Source organism: Phalacrocorax aristotelis, chromosome 5, assembly GCF_949628215.1.
Source record: "Phalacrocorax aristotelis chromosome 5, bGulAri2.1, whole genome shotgun sequence".
Lineage (NCBI taxonomy): Eukaryota > Metazoa > Chordata > Aves > Suliformes > Phalacrocoracidae > Phalacrocorax > Phalacrocorax aristotelis.
In genome coordinates this window covers 70,912,263-70,928,397 of record NC_134280.1, presented here as the reverse complement: position 1 = coordinate 70,928,397, position 16,135 = coordinate 70,912,263, and the positions used below count along the sequence as shown (strand labels likewise).

Below are 16,135 nucleotides of genomic sequence, written 5' to 3'. Positions count from 1 at the left end.
CGCCCGCCTGTGGAAAGCAAGCTGGGTCTGCCCAGCCGAGCTTGGTGAGGACCCGAAAGGTGGGACAAGGGGGGAGGCTGGGGGCTGAGCCAACTTGCCTCCATTAGCTTGTTTTGCCCGCAGACGTAGCCGCAGATGAAGCCGTGATTTCACGCAGGGATCTGGGGGGAGGCAGCACCCTGGCCGCGTTTCCCCACCTGGGGAGGTGTTGCGCCTCTCCCCCGCTCCTTCTCCGCTTTGCCCCCTTTTAGGTGAGCAGCTGCCTTTCGTTTGGCCAAGGGTCCCAGCGAGAGCCCCCCGGAGCTGCTTGTGTGCGGGGAAACCGAGGCGGGGGGCCCGGAGCGCCCCTCTCCCGGCACCGCCGGCGTCCGGGGCGAGGCAGCGGCACCTCGGCTGCCTGACCTGGGGGCACCACCCCTCGGCTGGGGGGGGAGGAGGAGGAGGAGGAGGAGGAGGAGGAAGAGGAGGTGGGCACCGCTTGGGGACCGCCTGCACCGAGCCCAGGGGCTGAGCCCGGCCCGGCCCTCGGGGCGGAGCCGGCGGCGCAGCGCCCGGCGGAGCGGGGAGCGCGGCGGAGCCCCCCGCAGCCCCCCGGCCCCGGCATGAGCTTCCCGCGGCCCCTGCGCCGCTCCGTGAGCCTCAGCCCGGCCCGGACCCTGCGCCTCGTCGTGCTGGGGCAGAGCGCCGTGGGCAAGACAGGTAGGACGGGGCTCCCCGGCATCCCCCCGCATCCCTCCTGCACCCCCGGCATCCCGGCCGTATCCCCCCGCATCCCCCCCGCGGCCGCGGGTCTCCGCCCCCGGGAAGAGGGGTCGGGGCCCCCGGGGGTGCAGCGGGGCCGGGCGGCAGGCTCAGGCAGGCGGCACCCGAGTTCCCCCCCGTCGGGCTTCAGCAGCCAGGGCTCGGCCCGAGCGGGGTCTCGGTGCCGAAGGGGTCCCCAGGGCTGCGGGTCAGGGTGGGACGGTGCCGAGCGTGGGAGCTTCCAGGACCGAGAGCCGAGCTCAGGTTCGAGCTGTAGCGCGTCCTAGGCGTTTGCGGCTTGTTTTAGCAAAGGGAGTGGGGTTTGCAGACCCTCGAGTTACAGCGCTGCGCTTAGTTTTCCTTCAGGAAAACTCCCTTTCCCTGCACTTTGCTCAGCGCTCTCCGTCCGCAGCTGCCGGCGTGGGGATTTGGGATGCTGAGCCGGGAGCACCTGAGCTCGCTCCTTCACCCCCACGCCTGCCCGGGGATCATCTTCCCACCCCTTCCCGCTCCCCTGTCCCGGGCCACGAGCACCCGGGGGCGAAGGCATCCTCGGCTCCGTTTCTGCGCAGCACCCGGCGTGCGGGAGCGGGCTCAGGCGGTGCCGGCCGCTGGCAAGGGAAGGTGCGTGTCCGCCCGCGTCTGCGTTGGTGCCATTGCAGCGGGGCAGGGGAGCAGCGAGGCACGCAGAGCTCGGGGGGACGCGGCCGGGGCTGCTGTGACCTTGGGCACAGGGCAATGGCCTGCTGGCTCACCGCTCCGGAAAAGGCATAACCTTTAAATACGCTGCAGCGGTGGCACCTCCGCCTGGCTCGCGGCCAGGGGCTTTGGCTGTTGGTGCCGCTGAAGTTGCGTTTCCATATACAGTAACCGGCCAGCCTCGTGCCTGGCTGGCAAGCGAGTTCCTCTTGCCCAGCGTTAGCGAAAGATCATGATTTCCCTGATTAAATTAAAGGAGGCAACTCCCAGCTCTCAATTAGCAGCCTGGCGCAGGAACGGGGCCCAGCTCTGGGTGTACCCAGAGCACCGGGGCGGGGGGGTCCCTGGGTGGTAGTTGGCCTCGAGGTCCCTGCAAGCAGATGGAGCCGTGAGCGATGGCTGTACAAAGAGTACGAAGCGCTTTGGCTCGCCCCCTACCCCAGCCTGCCCATACGCGCTTCCCCCCCCCGGCATTGATTGCATCTGGCGCGGAGTGGGCGCCTGGCAGCTTTGGGCCCCTCCTGCGAGCAAGCACGAGGCTGTTGTGCCTCCTCCATAGGATGGGAGCCCACCAAGGGCCTTTAAAGGTTCCTCCAGCTGGGTTCAGCCTCGGTGCCCTTCTCGGTGGCTGCCACGGAACGGCTGGATATCATGCAGGGCTGATCTGCAGGGTCTGCCTCGTGTCGGCTCAGCTCCGGGGGTGCCTGCAGCCCTCGTGCCCTTCAGCAGCGCTTTTTTGCTGTCCTCTTGGGCTGTGACAGTAACACAGGCCGTGAAATCTGGGCAGAGGGAGGCAATCGATACCAGGCTCGTGCAAAGGAGAGCCGGACCGTGCCAGGAATCGAGAGCGGCCCCTGGGAATGGCAGGCACCCTGACGCAGGTCTCTCCCTGCCGCCCTGGGTGCTGTCCTGCATGGCCTCTCCAGCAAAGGGATAGCGTGTCATCTTCACTGGGTGCTCTGCCCGAGCTGCCGGGTCCCACTGTCTGCGAGCCCCTGCGCCAGACGGTGAGTGCTTTCCCCTGCCCGGTGGAGCGGTTAACACCCTGGGTAATGGCCCGTGAGCATCTGGCCTGAGGGACCTGGCGCATGATGAAGGAGTCAAAACCATCAGCATCATCGCCAGAGCTCACGGGGGGCTGGGGAGGATGGGCTGCGGGAGGCGGCGGGGTGCTGGTCCCCCAGGCTGGGGAGAGGCAGGGCTGCCCGAGCTGGCTGGGAGAGGAAGGGCTGCGATGCGTGGGGATCCCCTGTTTTGGGGAGGGGAAGCAGGGGAGGGTGAAGGTGGGTTTCATCCAAACCCATCCCTCAGCTGCCAAGCTCCCGGTCCTGGCAGGGTGTGAGTGGACCCCATGCCAGAGCATCACCCAGGTGAGCTGTTGGCATCCACCCCTTTGGGAAGCAGAAGCCAGGCTGGGAGAGCTGAGGGGGCCGAGGTGTGTGAACAATCCAAAGGGCAATTAAAATCCAGACAGCTGCAAAAGGGAGAAAAACCCTTCAGTTACCAGCAAAAGGGTTTGATTCTTTGGAGCAGTTTGGAGATCTTCACGATCCGGTGATCCGAGGTCCCAGATCCTCCAGGCGGGGACAGGTTTGGGTGCAGACCTGTGGCTGAACCCCGTCGGTAGTTTAAAGGTTTGGCCCGGGCTGTGTAAATCACCTGCAGGAGGCTGTAAATCCAGCCCAGCCAGAGCTTGCATTATCTTCTGTCTTCTGCTGTTGATGCTCGCCAGTGTAAACTTTGCCATACTTCAGAGGAAAGCTCTGCTTACAAAACACGAATGGAAGATGAATTGCTGCTGTAAGCCGTTACGCGCGCAAGAGAGATGTGTTATGCAGCAGCATAAACAGAGCAGCACGTGGGCGCACAGGGCTCGATGCAGCCCGGGAGGTACCCAGCCACTCCCCGCAAAGGCAAGTTAATTGCGCATCAAACCATCCCGTGGTTGTTCCTAGAGACCAAATGAAATATAAAATTAACCCTTTCAGCTTTGGGGCTTTCCAAGGAGAGCCCTTTCTGAGGTTATTTATGTTCAAGATGAGGAAATAAAAATTCCTTATAAGGCTGCATGGATGTGCTGACGCCGCTGTGCCTGCATCCACTTCTTCCGATTGGCAGCTTCCCGTGTGTTCTTGCGCTCCAGCCAGTTTTTAATCAATTTAATTGTCTCCTGTTCTCGTACAACACCATGCGCCCCGGCTTTGGGTGGCTGCCTAACATATGACACAGAATCAGGTGCTTTCTAGAAATCGAGTCTGACTTGTCTTGCTCTCCCCCTGATAATTTGGTCGCCTCTTTGAAGATGCTGATAAGTGCCTCCTGCGGGATCCTTGGTTACCTCTGCAGAGCAGATTTGCTAAATTAGATGCTCCTTCCATCAAATCCCTTCTCTGATGGGCAGAGTTTGAAGCCCAGAGATGGCTGGGAAGGTGAGAGGATGGTGAATCCCCCAAGCAGGAGCCGGGCAGGTGTAGGAGGGCAGGAGAAGCTGCTTGGGGCAGGGATGCTGGGGCTGAAGAAGCACAAAGCCCGGCTCGGGTGGGAAGCCCCACTCCCAGGGCAAACACACAGCTCCTGACCGGCACAGTGTGAGTGTGCAGGGGCAAGACGTGGAGACCATTTGCCGATGGCTGGCTGGGACAAACTGCCTTGAATCACATGGGGAAAGCAAGCTCGGTGTGGGAGTGCATCAGTCCTGCTTGGTGTTAGCTTTTCATCAACGTCTTGTATTTTTGAGGGGGTTTAATACAGTACCCTGGGTTTGGTGAGGCTTATTGTCCCTTTGCACTCCTGCTCCGTTTCCTTCCTCTGCTGTGCTGATGCCTGGTGCACAGCTCCTCCATCCTGTCCCTTCTGGGCTCTGCGCTCCTGCCTTGCTCTTCCTGGGTTTTTTTTTTCCTCATCCCCACTCATTTTCCACCAATTTCACTTTCCACTGCTGTTGCCTTTCCAAGCCAGCTCTCAGCCTCTCCGCTGCCTTTTGCTGATGTCCCTGCACAGCCTGTCCATACCCATTACCGTCACTGACACCTTGAAGGGCTTAATCATCACTTCCATTAGCCGTGCTCCTGTGCTCCCTTCAGCCTCCGAACCACGGGCTTCTCTGTCCACACCAGAAAATCACATCCAGGCATCGACGGTGCATTTTCAAAGCAGCCCTGTTGGAAAGGTGTTACATACAGAATGCCACGTGGAGGGTTTTGCTTTGAACCGGTGTATCTGCAGCACCAGGCACGTGGATTGGCTCCTGAGCACCAAGGCAGCCCGGAGGGTCGTTTGAATTAGCTTGGACCTCAAGGACCAAGTGTGAAGATTGGTTGTGCTGCCTCACTCTTTCCAAAGGCAAAGAGCAAGACATTCCTGGAACAACATCTGAGAGGGTGTTTGTGCTGCTGCTGACTTTTCTCCCTGAAACGCAGCTCTGTAGGGAAGATCCGAGGGCGAGAGGAAAGCTTGTTCGCTCTGCAAGGGCGGGGGAGCTGCTTTCAGAGATGCCAGTGCTTTCCAAGTCCACCCTGTCACATCCTAAAGGCAATTCCCTGCAGAAAGATATTCTGGAGGGTGGGGATGGAGGTGAAGGCGAGTAGAAAAATAAGCCTTTGTGCTTGGCTGAGGGTCATTTGCCAGCAGAAGGGATCTCAGGAGATGCAGTTGGTCACCTGCGGTGATCTCGTTTCCAGACTGGTCACTTCTCCCGCTGATGTGGAAGCTCCTTCAGTGCCGGGGACCTTCAGGGACTGGATCTTGCACCGCCTCCTTTGGTGTTTTCTGAGCAGAGGAGGTGTAACGTTTGAATCTCCCGTTGTGTTTGCTCTGTTGCTTTTCCAGCTCCGTGACCCAGAGCCGGGTTCCCGTAGCGCTGCCGTTACAGGGCTGCTCCTGAATTAACCCCCCGGCAGCCGGAGCTGCAGAGTTTCTCCTCGGTCTGAGCCGAGCTGCAAACCCGCAGCCCCGGCGTGCAGCCACATCCCCACCCGCCTCCGCTGGGCGGCCGCTGGTCTGTACCAAACCCCCGCCACCCTGTAATTATCCCATCCTGGACGAGGTGACCTGTTTCGGCAAGCCACCGCGGGCTCTGCACGGCATGCCCTTGCTCCGTGCGCGGCTGAACAGCACCTCAGCTTTGCTGTTGTTCCTCCTCCTCTGTGAAAGCCCAGGAGTGAGACCACTCATGCTCTGCAATTGCAGCCTCCAAGCCATGGTTTTCCCTTGCTGGGCAAAGGAGTTCTCTTGCGTAAGTGCCTGGTGTAGGCTTGGAGGCAACTTCTGCGCCGCTGGTACATTGATGGCACCACCTGCTCCTCCTCGCCTCTCCAGTACCCCCGCTTCAGCCCGAGCAGCACAGCCTCCTCGCAGCTCTCCCGGGGCTTTTCTAGGGGGTGCTTGAGGCTGCAGGTGTGAAAAGTCAAGTAAAAAGTATTTTGGCTTTGCTTCAAAGTAAAACCATGTCTCTGGCCAGCTCTTCAGCACCGCGTTCCTGCGTCCACCCTTGGGGTGCTGCTAGCCTCGCCGTGCTCTTCCTGAAATTAAGCCGGCTTGGTAGCATCTCTCCAAGGGCTTGGTAGCATCTCTCCAAGGGCTTGGTAGCATCTCACCTGCTTCTTCCCATTTTCACGCATCCCACTCTCCTCTAGTCACCTCCCCGTGCCATCCAGGGTGCTGGCATGGGGACCGCAATGGTCCTGCCTTGGCCCCCGGGGCTGCTGCGGTGCCAGGGAAGGCTTCCCTGTGTGCCGGCTCTGGAGCAGGAGAGCGTGATAAAACCCAGCACTTATCAGGGCAGGGGCAGATGCATTTTTGTGGCCCTTTGGCCACATCGGGGATGATTAGCAAAGCTTGATGCTCTGTTAGCAGGAGTGACAGGTACGCTCTGGCTGCCTCCTTGCCCTGCTCAGAGCAGCAGGATTTTCAGCACCTCCAAATTGCTTCGTTACTTAGAAAGCCTTTGCTTTTTCCCCGTTTTCCCATTCCTGGCTATTTGCCAGCTGAGCCTCAGCCCTGTCTGCTGTCCCCATTGCTGGAAATACCCATCTAGAGACCTTGCACTACGGCAAAGCTTTTGCTGCCCCTTACGGGAAAATCTAAGGAGTCTTTTTGTTTTGTTTTGTTTTTTCCAGTCCCCAGAGAACCTGCCCACCTGAAACAAGCCCTTGCTCTGGAGCTGAGGTCTGTCTCCTTCAGCCTGGCTGGATGGAGAGAGATGATGAGAGGCAGTGCTTTTCCCCAGCGAGCAGACAGCCCTTGCCATGTTTGATGGAGCTATCGGGCAAGCCTCCAGCATCAGCAGACCTCACCCAGCCTCACACTAGAGTGTAATTCTGGCTTCGCATCTCCCGGCCTCTGGTGCAGGGAGATGCGGTAATTGGATACGAGAGGTTTCATTGCCCGCATTGCCGTGCTGAGGCTGTTCCTGCCTTTCCTTGTTCTTGCAAGCAGGAAAAATTGGGCCAAATGAATTGATGCCCGGGTTGATGCTGTGCCAGCAGACAGAAGGGGCAGGGGTGTTTTTGTGGCGGGGGGGTGCTTTGTCCCCCTGCACAGTGGAGAGCTGCTGGGGAGCAGGACTCCTTGGAAGGGTGAAACAGAGTCAGCGGTCCCCGCTTGTGCCCAGCATCAACCAGCACCAAGCGCTGGGGGTGTGAATTCCCAGGCGCAGGCACGGTAGGGAGGTGATGTGTCGGCCCAGGGTGGGCTGGTCCTTGGGGCACCTGCTCAGCTCCTGCTCCGCCGGCTCCTAATGCTGCCGGGTGCCTTTCCAGGACTGCTTGTGCTGCAATACATGGCTGGCGTATGAGGAGGACCTCCCGGTTTGCCGTGCTCTGTGTTCCCCCGACTTTGGCCTTTTGATGAATTTCATGAGATTTGGTGCCAACGGCCTCCCTTTCTCCGTGCGGTGCGCCTGGGTCAGGTTAAACAAACACTGCTGAAATTCATGAGACCCATCCAGGCGGTCGTACCGTCAGTGACGCTGATACAGAGGGAGAGCCTGGCCCAGCACCGACTTGCCCCCGTGTTGAGTTCGCCATTGGAAAGCGGTTGGCTGGCGGCCACTGAGGGGATCACTCACCTGGCATAAAACTTAAGCACGTGCATAAATCTTTGCAGGGTCAAGGCCAGAAAATGCTATTTACCAACCCCAACTGTGCAGGAAAGTGAATTCCACGCGCGAGGAGCCGCCTTTCGCCTGCACGTCTGGGTGCGCTCCTGCGGCGCGGCTTCGCCGTCTGCCGAGCACGGTGAAACGCCTGCGGTCTCGGCCGCCTCCTGCGGAGCCCAACCGCCCCTGGCTGCCGCTTTTGGGGCTCCCGAGCTGCCGCGTCCGTGCGACCTGGAAGGACATTTCTGGCAGCAGCAGGAGAGGTTGCTCTGGCAAGGCGAGAGATCGGGTTAGCCGGTCTTGTGGGGGCCGTCGGTGCTTTCCATTGCTGTTGGGCTGCATTTCATTGACGTGACAGGTGTTTTGGGGCTGACAACGAGCAGGCAGCTTTGGGCAGAGGTGCCTGGTATGTTGCTCATGGAGCTGGGCAGAGACCTCCTCCTCTGCCTGGGGCATCCTGTCGTGCATTGGGTTTTGGTCCTTGATACAACTGCTTGCAAAGAACATGCAAAAACCATCTAGCCTTTTCCTAGGGCTGCAATGAGGTTGTTTTGAAATGCCAATGTCTACAAGCTCCAATTTTTCAGGCTGCATAGGAGAGGCGAGGTGCGAGCTGTCAGCCCGGGTGGCCTCCGGCCCGTCCTGGCCCACTCTTCCCACATTGCCCCCGGGGTGAAGCAAAGCAGAGGACAGCCTGCATGGGGCTGTGCCATCATCTGAGCACTCTGCAGGGAGAAAAGGGGGCTTGTAGCAATCTTGGTCCAAGGCAGCCACCTGGGCAACCGTGATCCTCTCCCAGTCTGCCTCACCCTCACCTTTCGCCACCAAGATCTGGCAATTTGCTGCTTTACTGTAGTCTTCTCTGGTGCTCACAGGGCAACCCCAGCCAGCCTGTGGCGGTGACCCAGCCTACTTGGGCGCCTTTGAAGACACTTTTCCCAACCCTGTGATAACCTGGTCCTCACGGCGCCGGGTTTGCAACATCGCTGCTGGGGTGTCTTCTCCTGGTGCCCACACGGGCACCTTCCCGTGAGGCTGGCAGGCCTTTGCTCCATCCCTCTAGCCTCAACCAGCCAACGTTTCTCTGCAGGTTGATCTGACAATTATAACTGGGTTTGTTGTGGGTTTTTTTTACAGCACTGACTGTAAGATTCATCACCAGGAGGTTCATTGGGGACTACGACCCAACTCTAGGTAGGTAAAGTCCTTTTTCTTGTTGCTTTTGCTGCTGCCACTGGCTCAGCCTGGAGACTCTGGTGCACCCAGTGCCGCGCCCGGCAGAGCTGACTCTGCTCCCAAACTCACTGTGTTTGTTCCTCTTCCTCCTTGACCAGACTGGCAGCGGTCAGAGCCACCAGATATTGTGGCACCTGCCTGGCTCTTGCATCCCTTCTTCCTTTTCTGTTTTGTTAAGGCAAAATCTGTTGGGGCGAGCAGCTGGCATCGCGTGAGGCAGTGCAGCGCGCTTTGTCATCCTTGGGCAATTTGCTAGGAGGTGGCTTTTAAGGGGAAGGAGGTATCTAAGCCACTGGAGCAGTGGCTAGTGCTTCCCTGACTTGTAGAGGGGTTTGTTTTGCATTTGGGTCTGAGGTTTTTGGGCACTGAAGTCACATCCCTGCCAAAGTATCCCAGAAATGACCGGTCGCTGGCTGTGCATCCTTCTGCCTAACCCCTGCCGTCACCCGCTACGCTGGGAGATTTTGGAAGTCTCTGTGTTGCTCTAACCCAGCTGGTTCACAGGGGACCCAAGGGAAAAGCTTGGTTTGAAAAACAACCCTGCCGTTGCCCCGTCTGTGCTTTACATCCCTGCTCCTCACTTGCTATGGTGAGCGATGGCTTTTCCCGCCCCCCAGGAGTGCGATTTCTTTTTCCTCTCTGCCTGCTGCTTCTTCCTCCTGTTGGGCTCACTCCGTATGATGGGATAAAATACGGAGAGCATACGGTGAGCGTACCCGGTGCTCCCCCGTGTCGGAGGAGGGGGAAGGTGCCTGGTTTATCCCATAGACAGCCAGGCCAAGAGGGCTTGCGCCCCAGCGTGCGGTGGCACACGAGCCCCGGCGTGACCGAGGTGCTCCATCTGCACGGAACGAGGCGTCCCGTCGAGCATGCTGCGCCCAGAGCGGTTGCTAAGCAGAGTGCCAGCTGGTTTTATTGCCTGATGACATTAGTGAAGCTCAGAGTGGTTTTTGTGCTGGAAGAGCTGCCCAGATGCACACCTCGCCGCTGCTTTTATTGCTTGGTTAGAAAGGAGCCGCTCCCCTGCCGCTTCGGAGCAGGAGTTCAACGCCCGCTGGGCAAAGGGCTCCGGTAGGAGCATGAGCAGGGTCTCAAAACAAAACCCAGCTTTTCATACCCTCCTGCTGAGCCCCTCTTCCTTTGCAGAAGCATCCCTCCGTGACCCCTTTTTGCTCCAGTGCTTCCGTCACCCTTGCCACTTTATTTCCAGCAAGGCGAAAGCCAGCCGCGTGCTGGCTGAGGGTCTCTGCTTTGGGCGCAGGGCTGCCCCTTCCCAGGTGTGGGAGACAGGCTGAGGACCAGTTCAAGAGGTGGACTCCAAACAGAGGCCACACAGGCTGCAGGTGGCAGCGGGTGAGAATTGACTCCTCTGGCATGGCTTGCACTGAGGCCACCTCAGCTGTCATTTGCTACCCCGGGGGCTTCCCTCACCCACACTTTTCTGTCTGTCCTCCTCCAGAAATGATCTACAGACACATGGCTGTCATCGATGGGGAGATGGTGCACTTCGAGATCCTCGATACAGCAGGACAGGTGAGCTCACACCGTTTCACAGCTGGCTGACCCTGGAAAACACCATGGCAGAAGTGCGACTTGCCGCTGAAGGCAATCCCTGCTCTTCCACCAGCTTTAATCTGTTGTGTCCAAAACACTGATCAGAAAGGAAGTTTTGGAGAATTTATGTCTCTCTAACGTCAATTACAGTGTGGCTTCAGCTAAATATTTCCCTTTCCGCTTCGTGCTGTGTGGCACAGCCCTGCTCCCCGTGTCGGTGGAGCATCCTGATGGCAGGGAGACAGCTCAAGGGAGCAGGAGGGTGCTGGGCCAGAGGAGCCACCAAGCACAAGGACTGCGGGCGATGGAGAGCCCTATGCTGGCTTCCTGGCTAGCAACAGCCCTACCTTTGTGTCCCCGCTTTAGCAGCGCTAACTCTCCCCCCGCCCACATCAGGACGGGGCTGATTGCAGGCTTCATCTGTCATTTTGCCCAACCCATCAAATTCCTGCCCCGGGCTACCTGTGATGCTTTGCACATTGCTGCTGCCTGCAAGCCCACGGCCAAAAACCTTCAGGGAGATGGTGACGGGCCCCCTTGGGAGGTTTTCTAGGCTGCAACCAGCAGCGTCGGTTTTTAAGAGGTGTTGGGGCTTCTGGTGTTTATACGAGCTTGTCTGCCCTCCAGGAGGAGGATTCCCTGCAGATAGAGGAGAAGATCAAGTGGGGCGATGGCTTCGCTGTGGTCTACTCGGTGACAGACAGGTGCAGCTTTGACGAGGTCATGCGGCTGTGTTTCCTCATCAACCACATCCACTCGAGCCCCAAGCGGAGCAGCGGGAGCGAGCAGCCCCCTGTGGTCATCGTGGGCAACAAGAAGGACTTGCAGTTCGACAGGATGGTGTCCACGGAGGATGGTGAAAACCTCTCGAAAGCCTTGAAGCTTCCTTTCTACGAGATCTCCACCCGGGACAGCTATGAAGAGACCGTGGCAGTGTTCAACAGCCTCTACCAGGAGCTCATGAGACAGGGGCATTTCTCCCCGGGTTCCTTCAAGAGGAGGACGGTGTCGAAGCTGATGGAGAAGATCCCCAAGATGCAAGCCAGCTCCACCTTGAACTCAGCGGGCCGGAGCCTCAGCTTTAACTCCTTCAGGGACTACATCCCCGAGTGAGCGTCCCCAGTGCGGAGGCAAGAGCCGGGACCGAGGGACAGGTTATCCCTGAAGCCCGCTGCTTCAGCCCCAGGGTTGAGGGGCAGCTCGTGGGGCTGGCTCCCAGGAGGGCAAGGCTAAGACGTGGGGAGGGTGGGATTGGGGTCCAACAGCCTTTTAAAGCCCGTAGGCTTTTACACATGGGCTTTGCGTCAACAGGGAAGATGTTCTACGTTCATCTTACCCCTTTGCTCCCTCTTCCTCCTCCTGCATGGCTGAAGTCAGGAGTGACGGTGGTTCGTGGTAACTTCGGTGGCGTCGGGTCAACCCTCGCAGCCTCAGAAGTGTTTCAGCGGGGATCAGACCCAGCACAGACACGTCTGTGTGGGTTTTCCTGCTCCCCTAAGAAAGCTTGTTGGGTCTGTCTGTGCCCCGAAGCGCGCACCCACCACGCCGGGGTGACCCTGAGGCTTGCGCTGGCCCCTGGGCTGTCATCAGCCACCCCTGTCCCAGGGAAACCGGCCGTCGGTTCTGCTGCTCAGTGTTGCTGGTGGGTAAAATCCCCTGTGTTTAGTGGTGGCTGCTCAAAACTTTTCCAGCCTGGCCGGTCGCTCCAGGGAGCAGGAGGGGGGTGCCCTGCCCACATGCACCCCTCGCTGCCCCTAGACCCGCCCGCATGTGGGCTGGTGGGTGGCAGGGGGCTGTCTGCCCCTCTGCCTCTGCTGTGGCCCTCCCTGAAGAGCCAGGCCAGCCGGTTTGCCCATCTGCAGCCACCAGTGTCTGTCTGTCAGAGCCCAGGGCTGCATTTCCATCCCGGTTTTCCCCTGGGTTTGTGAACTGAAGCGGCTCGCAGAGGGGCAGACCCCCACGTCCCCTGCCTGTAGTGGAGCTGCAGGGCCCCAGCTCTGCTGGAGCCCTTCTCCCTCCCAGGGTGCTCACGGGCCGGCACCAAGGGCATGCTTAAAAGCAAAACAGAGATCTGTTTACAGTGGGGGAAAAAAAGCCTGTTAATCCCTGGCTTTTCTAAAGACCCATTTTTTTAACATTTCAGGCTCCTTGGGCTGCTCTCCTTTAATAACACTGTAAATAAAGTCCCGGGCAAAGGGCAGCGATGGCAGCAGATGTTGCTGCTCCATCTCAGGCTGCAGGCACCACGTGCTCACTGCTGTGCTGGGGTTTCTGCCTTCGCCGAGGCTCCTCCTTACATTACGTTCCCATCTCGCTCGGGGCAGCCCATCCTCAAGGGGAGGCAAAGCAAACAGGCTGCATTTCTGATGTATGTTGAAACCTTAGGCTAAGATCACGCTTCTTCAGTATTCCCAGGGCAGCTTCTCCTGATAATGCCTTTGCCCTGCAACTCAGCTGCACGTAGCACGAGCAAAAACCGCTGGGTGCCAATTTGAAGTATGGATGCAAAGGAGCCAATACCAGGAGGTGCAAATGATGCTCCTTGCAGGGACCCCCTTGTCTGCTTATTAATTTCCCTGTGCCCAAAGGGAAAATCGCCACAGCCTGAGAATTTGTCTTTTTGCACAGAGATGGGGCAGCAAAGGCACAGAAAGGAGCAGTGCTTGCAGCCAGTGGCATCTTCTCCCTGCAGCACCGTGTCTCTCCCTCCTGATGCAGAGCGCTGCGTTGCTGTTCGAGGTGAATGTGCGGGAAGACCTGCGGTGTAACACGCCCGTGTCCCCCCTGTAGCAACCTATCGTGTCGCCTGCTGCTGCGTCCTCTGACAATAAAAGCCGAGTTAGCAAACACAGGCGATGCTCTTGTGCCTGTGAGCGTGGGGACGGGGTTATTCTGTCGTGCTGTTTCCCCGTCAGGGAGAGTGTAGCAAAGTGGGGCACGGTGGGGGAGGGCATCTCCCTACCTTATGCCTGAGCCCCAGCACCACGTGCCTCCCTGGCTCCCTCCACCTCAGCAATGGGGAAGGCGAAGGCAGCGATGTGTGCCGGGGGAGCGTATAGAGCGAGGCTTCCCCTGGAGCCTCGCAGCCGGGGTAAAGCACTTATCCCACCTCCCCTCCCTGCTGCGAAACTCTCACGGACATCCCTTCCCCTCTTATGGCTCCCAGAGGTGTTTCCTGGCGCTGCTTGCGTCTAGCCAAGGGCTTTCTCACCAAGGGTTTCATTAAATCCCACCTTTGTTCATAGACCCACATCCCTCCCGTGGGGTGAAGAGGAACCCTGTTGAGGGGCTGGGCCAAGAGAGCAATTTGGGACTGTTCCTTGCCAGCATCTTAATTAAAAACCTGAATGCCAGCAGTGGGAAATGCTGCTGGGGGCTGCTGGTTCGCTCGCAGTGTACAGCGAGGGCAAAACTGGGGGATTTAAAGCCTTGGGGACCTGGCCAAGGGGAAACGAGGGCTGGGGTTTTATTGTTTGTTTTAATTTTAGGGGTTTTTTTATGGCATTCCCAAGCGAGCTGAACGCTGTGAGCCGGGCTTGAGGTTTTGTGGTCTGGCAGCTGGAGTGGGTGCTCGCTGCCCGGCTGCTCGGGGATGGCTGGAGAAGGGCGGCTTTCGGGAGGCGCTGAGCTGGCGGCAGCTGCTGCGCGCCAGGGACCCAGGTCAGCTGAGAGCCAGCCCAGCCGCGAAGCCGCCGGGACGGGGAGAGAAGAGCCCCGTAGCGCTGGAGACGCAGCCTTCGGCCTCACTCCCTGACCCCAAACCCAGCAGCTTGTGGCCACACCACCAACCCAGCTCAAGAGGGATCAAAAATCATTGGGATGCTGGACATCTGCTCGAGCCTTTCTCCGTGACACAGAGGCTTTGGGTGTCCCTGAGCACATCACTGAAGTCCCTGATGTCCCCAAGGCTTGTCCAAGGGACTGTATTTCCTTGCTGGCTCGAGCTCTACGTCGGTGCAGCTCCGGGCACAGCAAAAACCCACGTTATTCAGCATGAATTATTCAAAATGATGAATGAGAGAGGACCAGCTTGTGAGCAGAAAGCACAGCCAGCTGCCGGGAACAGCATCCTTTGGCGCTCCTGGCCTCTGGGAATAGAGGAGCGCTCGGCACAGCAGGGATCACTGTCCTGAATTAACCCCAGCACTTTTTTTATAGCACAAGGAATTCAGAAAGGTTTTTAGCCAAAAGCTCAGTGCGGTTGCTGCCCGTTTCAGCCCACAGCCCCCTCTCTGGGGCCAGGAGGCAGCTTGGCCTTGCTTCCCTGCTATAATTGTCAAGAAACCTCATTCGTATCAGGCTCAGCTGCGTTCAGAGAGGCCGGGGGGCTTGTTAGGGCTGCTAATTGCTAATTACTGAAAGCCTTTAGTGGCTTTCCTGGGGGAGTGTCTCCTCCCAGGTACAAAGTCTTGAGGGTGCCACATCCATGATGGGTGGGAAAAGGCTTGGTGGGGGGAGTCACCCTTGTGGTGGTCTCTTGGGGGGTGGGGGGGGAGACACAGATGGGACCTCAGGGGCTAAAGGTGCCCTTGGGGATGATGCATTGGGGCAGCCCAATACAGCCTAAACCCCTGTGGTGGGGGCTCTGCAGGGCTCAAGCAAGACAGGAGGAAGAAGAAGAAAAAGTGGAAGGTCTCTGCTGTCCTTGGAGCAGAACGTGCTTGGGGAGGTGAGTTAAACTTGGGTCCCCAAAGAGGAGGTGCCTAGACCTCCCTTTTGCAGCCCCTTGGAAGAGCCTGGCTCTGATGAGATGCATGACCTGTAGCTTCCTCCTCGCTGAGAAGGACAGTGCTGTTAAAATAACACTTACGGGGATTTTTGGGGTGGAATACAGCGGTGTGTGGAGTGAGGGCTGTGATTTCATTTGCCTTGGAGATCTCAAAAAAAAAACCAACCACCCCTCTCTTGTGGAGGACCAGGCTTCAGGGCTGCTTAATAACCCACACAGGAAAGAGAGACTGATGGAGCCGGGGTATCCTGTACTGACCCTCTGGGCCTGTGTGTTGTTGGAAAATGCCCCTCCTCCGGGGACATGTGGGTGTCCAGAGGGTTGTGCAGCACCTGGGGGCCATCAGCCCTTCGAGCCCGATGTCTGGGCTGCGATGGCTCGGCTCCACAGAGAGAAGTTGGAGAGCTTTGGTCTCATCATCTGAAAGGCATCTCCAGGGCAGTGATTTAATTTGGCGAGTGTGTAGGCTGCAAATCTGCTTACCAGATTTCTGGGAAGCTTGGAAGATGCAAACAAAACAGAAATGTCCTTCCTAAAAGCTCCCTCTCCTGCCAGACACCACCAGCCGCTCCTGGGCACGCTGAGGTTCCTCATATCTCCCCTTAACCCCGTCTGCAAATGCCTTCACTGAAAAAACGCGTATCACGTGGGCCCAGATCGGTACGTGTGACTTTTCCCGTGTTGTACTCAGGCTGAGCCCTCCTGAGCGAGATGGGGCGGGAGCTCTTTGCGCTGATGCTCAAGCCCTTTTGGTACCTGCTCCTCTGCTTATGCACCCCATGCAGTTTTGGGGAGCTTCCTCAAAAATTAAGCCAGCTACAGGGGCTGGGACTCAACTCCAGCAGGCAAAGCCTTGCTCGGAAAGAAAAAACCATGCTTAGGTGGGGATGGGAAGGCTGGTTTCGGTGGGAGATGTGACCACCTGTTAGCAAGGGGCACAGCATAAGCCTGTGGGGTGGAGCTGCTTTCTCTTTGCAGCTGCAGCCTTTACCTTTGATCTGTGTTGGTGGTTTGTTGTTTGCTTTTTTTAAATTTAATGAAAAATGGAGGGCTTGAGCTTTCTGAAGGCTTTACCTAGA

At 58.3% G+C, this 16,135-nt stretch overlaps 1 protein-coding gene across 1 annotated transcript; it reads left to right on the top strand.

The window, feature by feature from the left end:
• The first annotated feature begins 506 nt into the window (after positions 1-506).
• Positions 507-13,176, top strand: LOC142058132 (ras-related and estrogen-regulated growth inhibitor-like). The gene is made up of 4 exons (XM_075095302.1): positions 507-699; positions 8,675-8,731; positions 10,233-10,306; positions 10,955-13,176. Exons 1-4 carry the CDS (start codon positions 603-605, stop codon positions 11,438-11,440), a joined length of 714 nt encoding a protein of 237 aa, XP_074951403.1. The 5' UTR covers positions 507-602; the 3' UTR covers positions 11,441-13,176.
• The last annotated feature ends 2,959 nt before the right edge of the window (positions 13,177-16,135 follow it).

Bases quoted from the DNA above. Each gene is read 5' to 3' on its own strand.
- LOC142058132 (XM_075095302.1), top strand. From the start codon at position 603: ATGAGCTTCCCGCGGCCCCTGCGCCGCTCCGTGAGCCTCAGCCCGGCC. The intron at 8,732-10,232 runs GTAGGTAAAGTC...GTCCTCCTCCAG, and splicing joins GGACTACGACCCAACTCTAG to AAATGATCTACAGACACATG. The intron at 10,307-10,954 runs GTGAGCTCACAC...TCTGCCCTCCAG, and splicing joins TCCTCGATACAGCAGGACAG to GAGGAGGATTCCCTGCAGAT.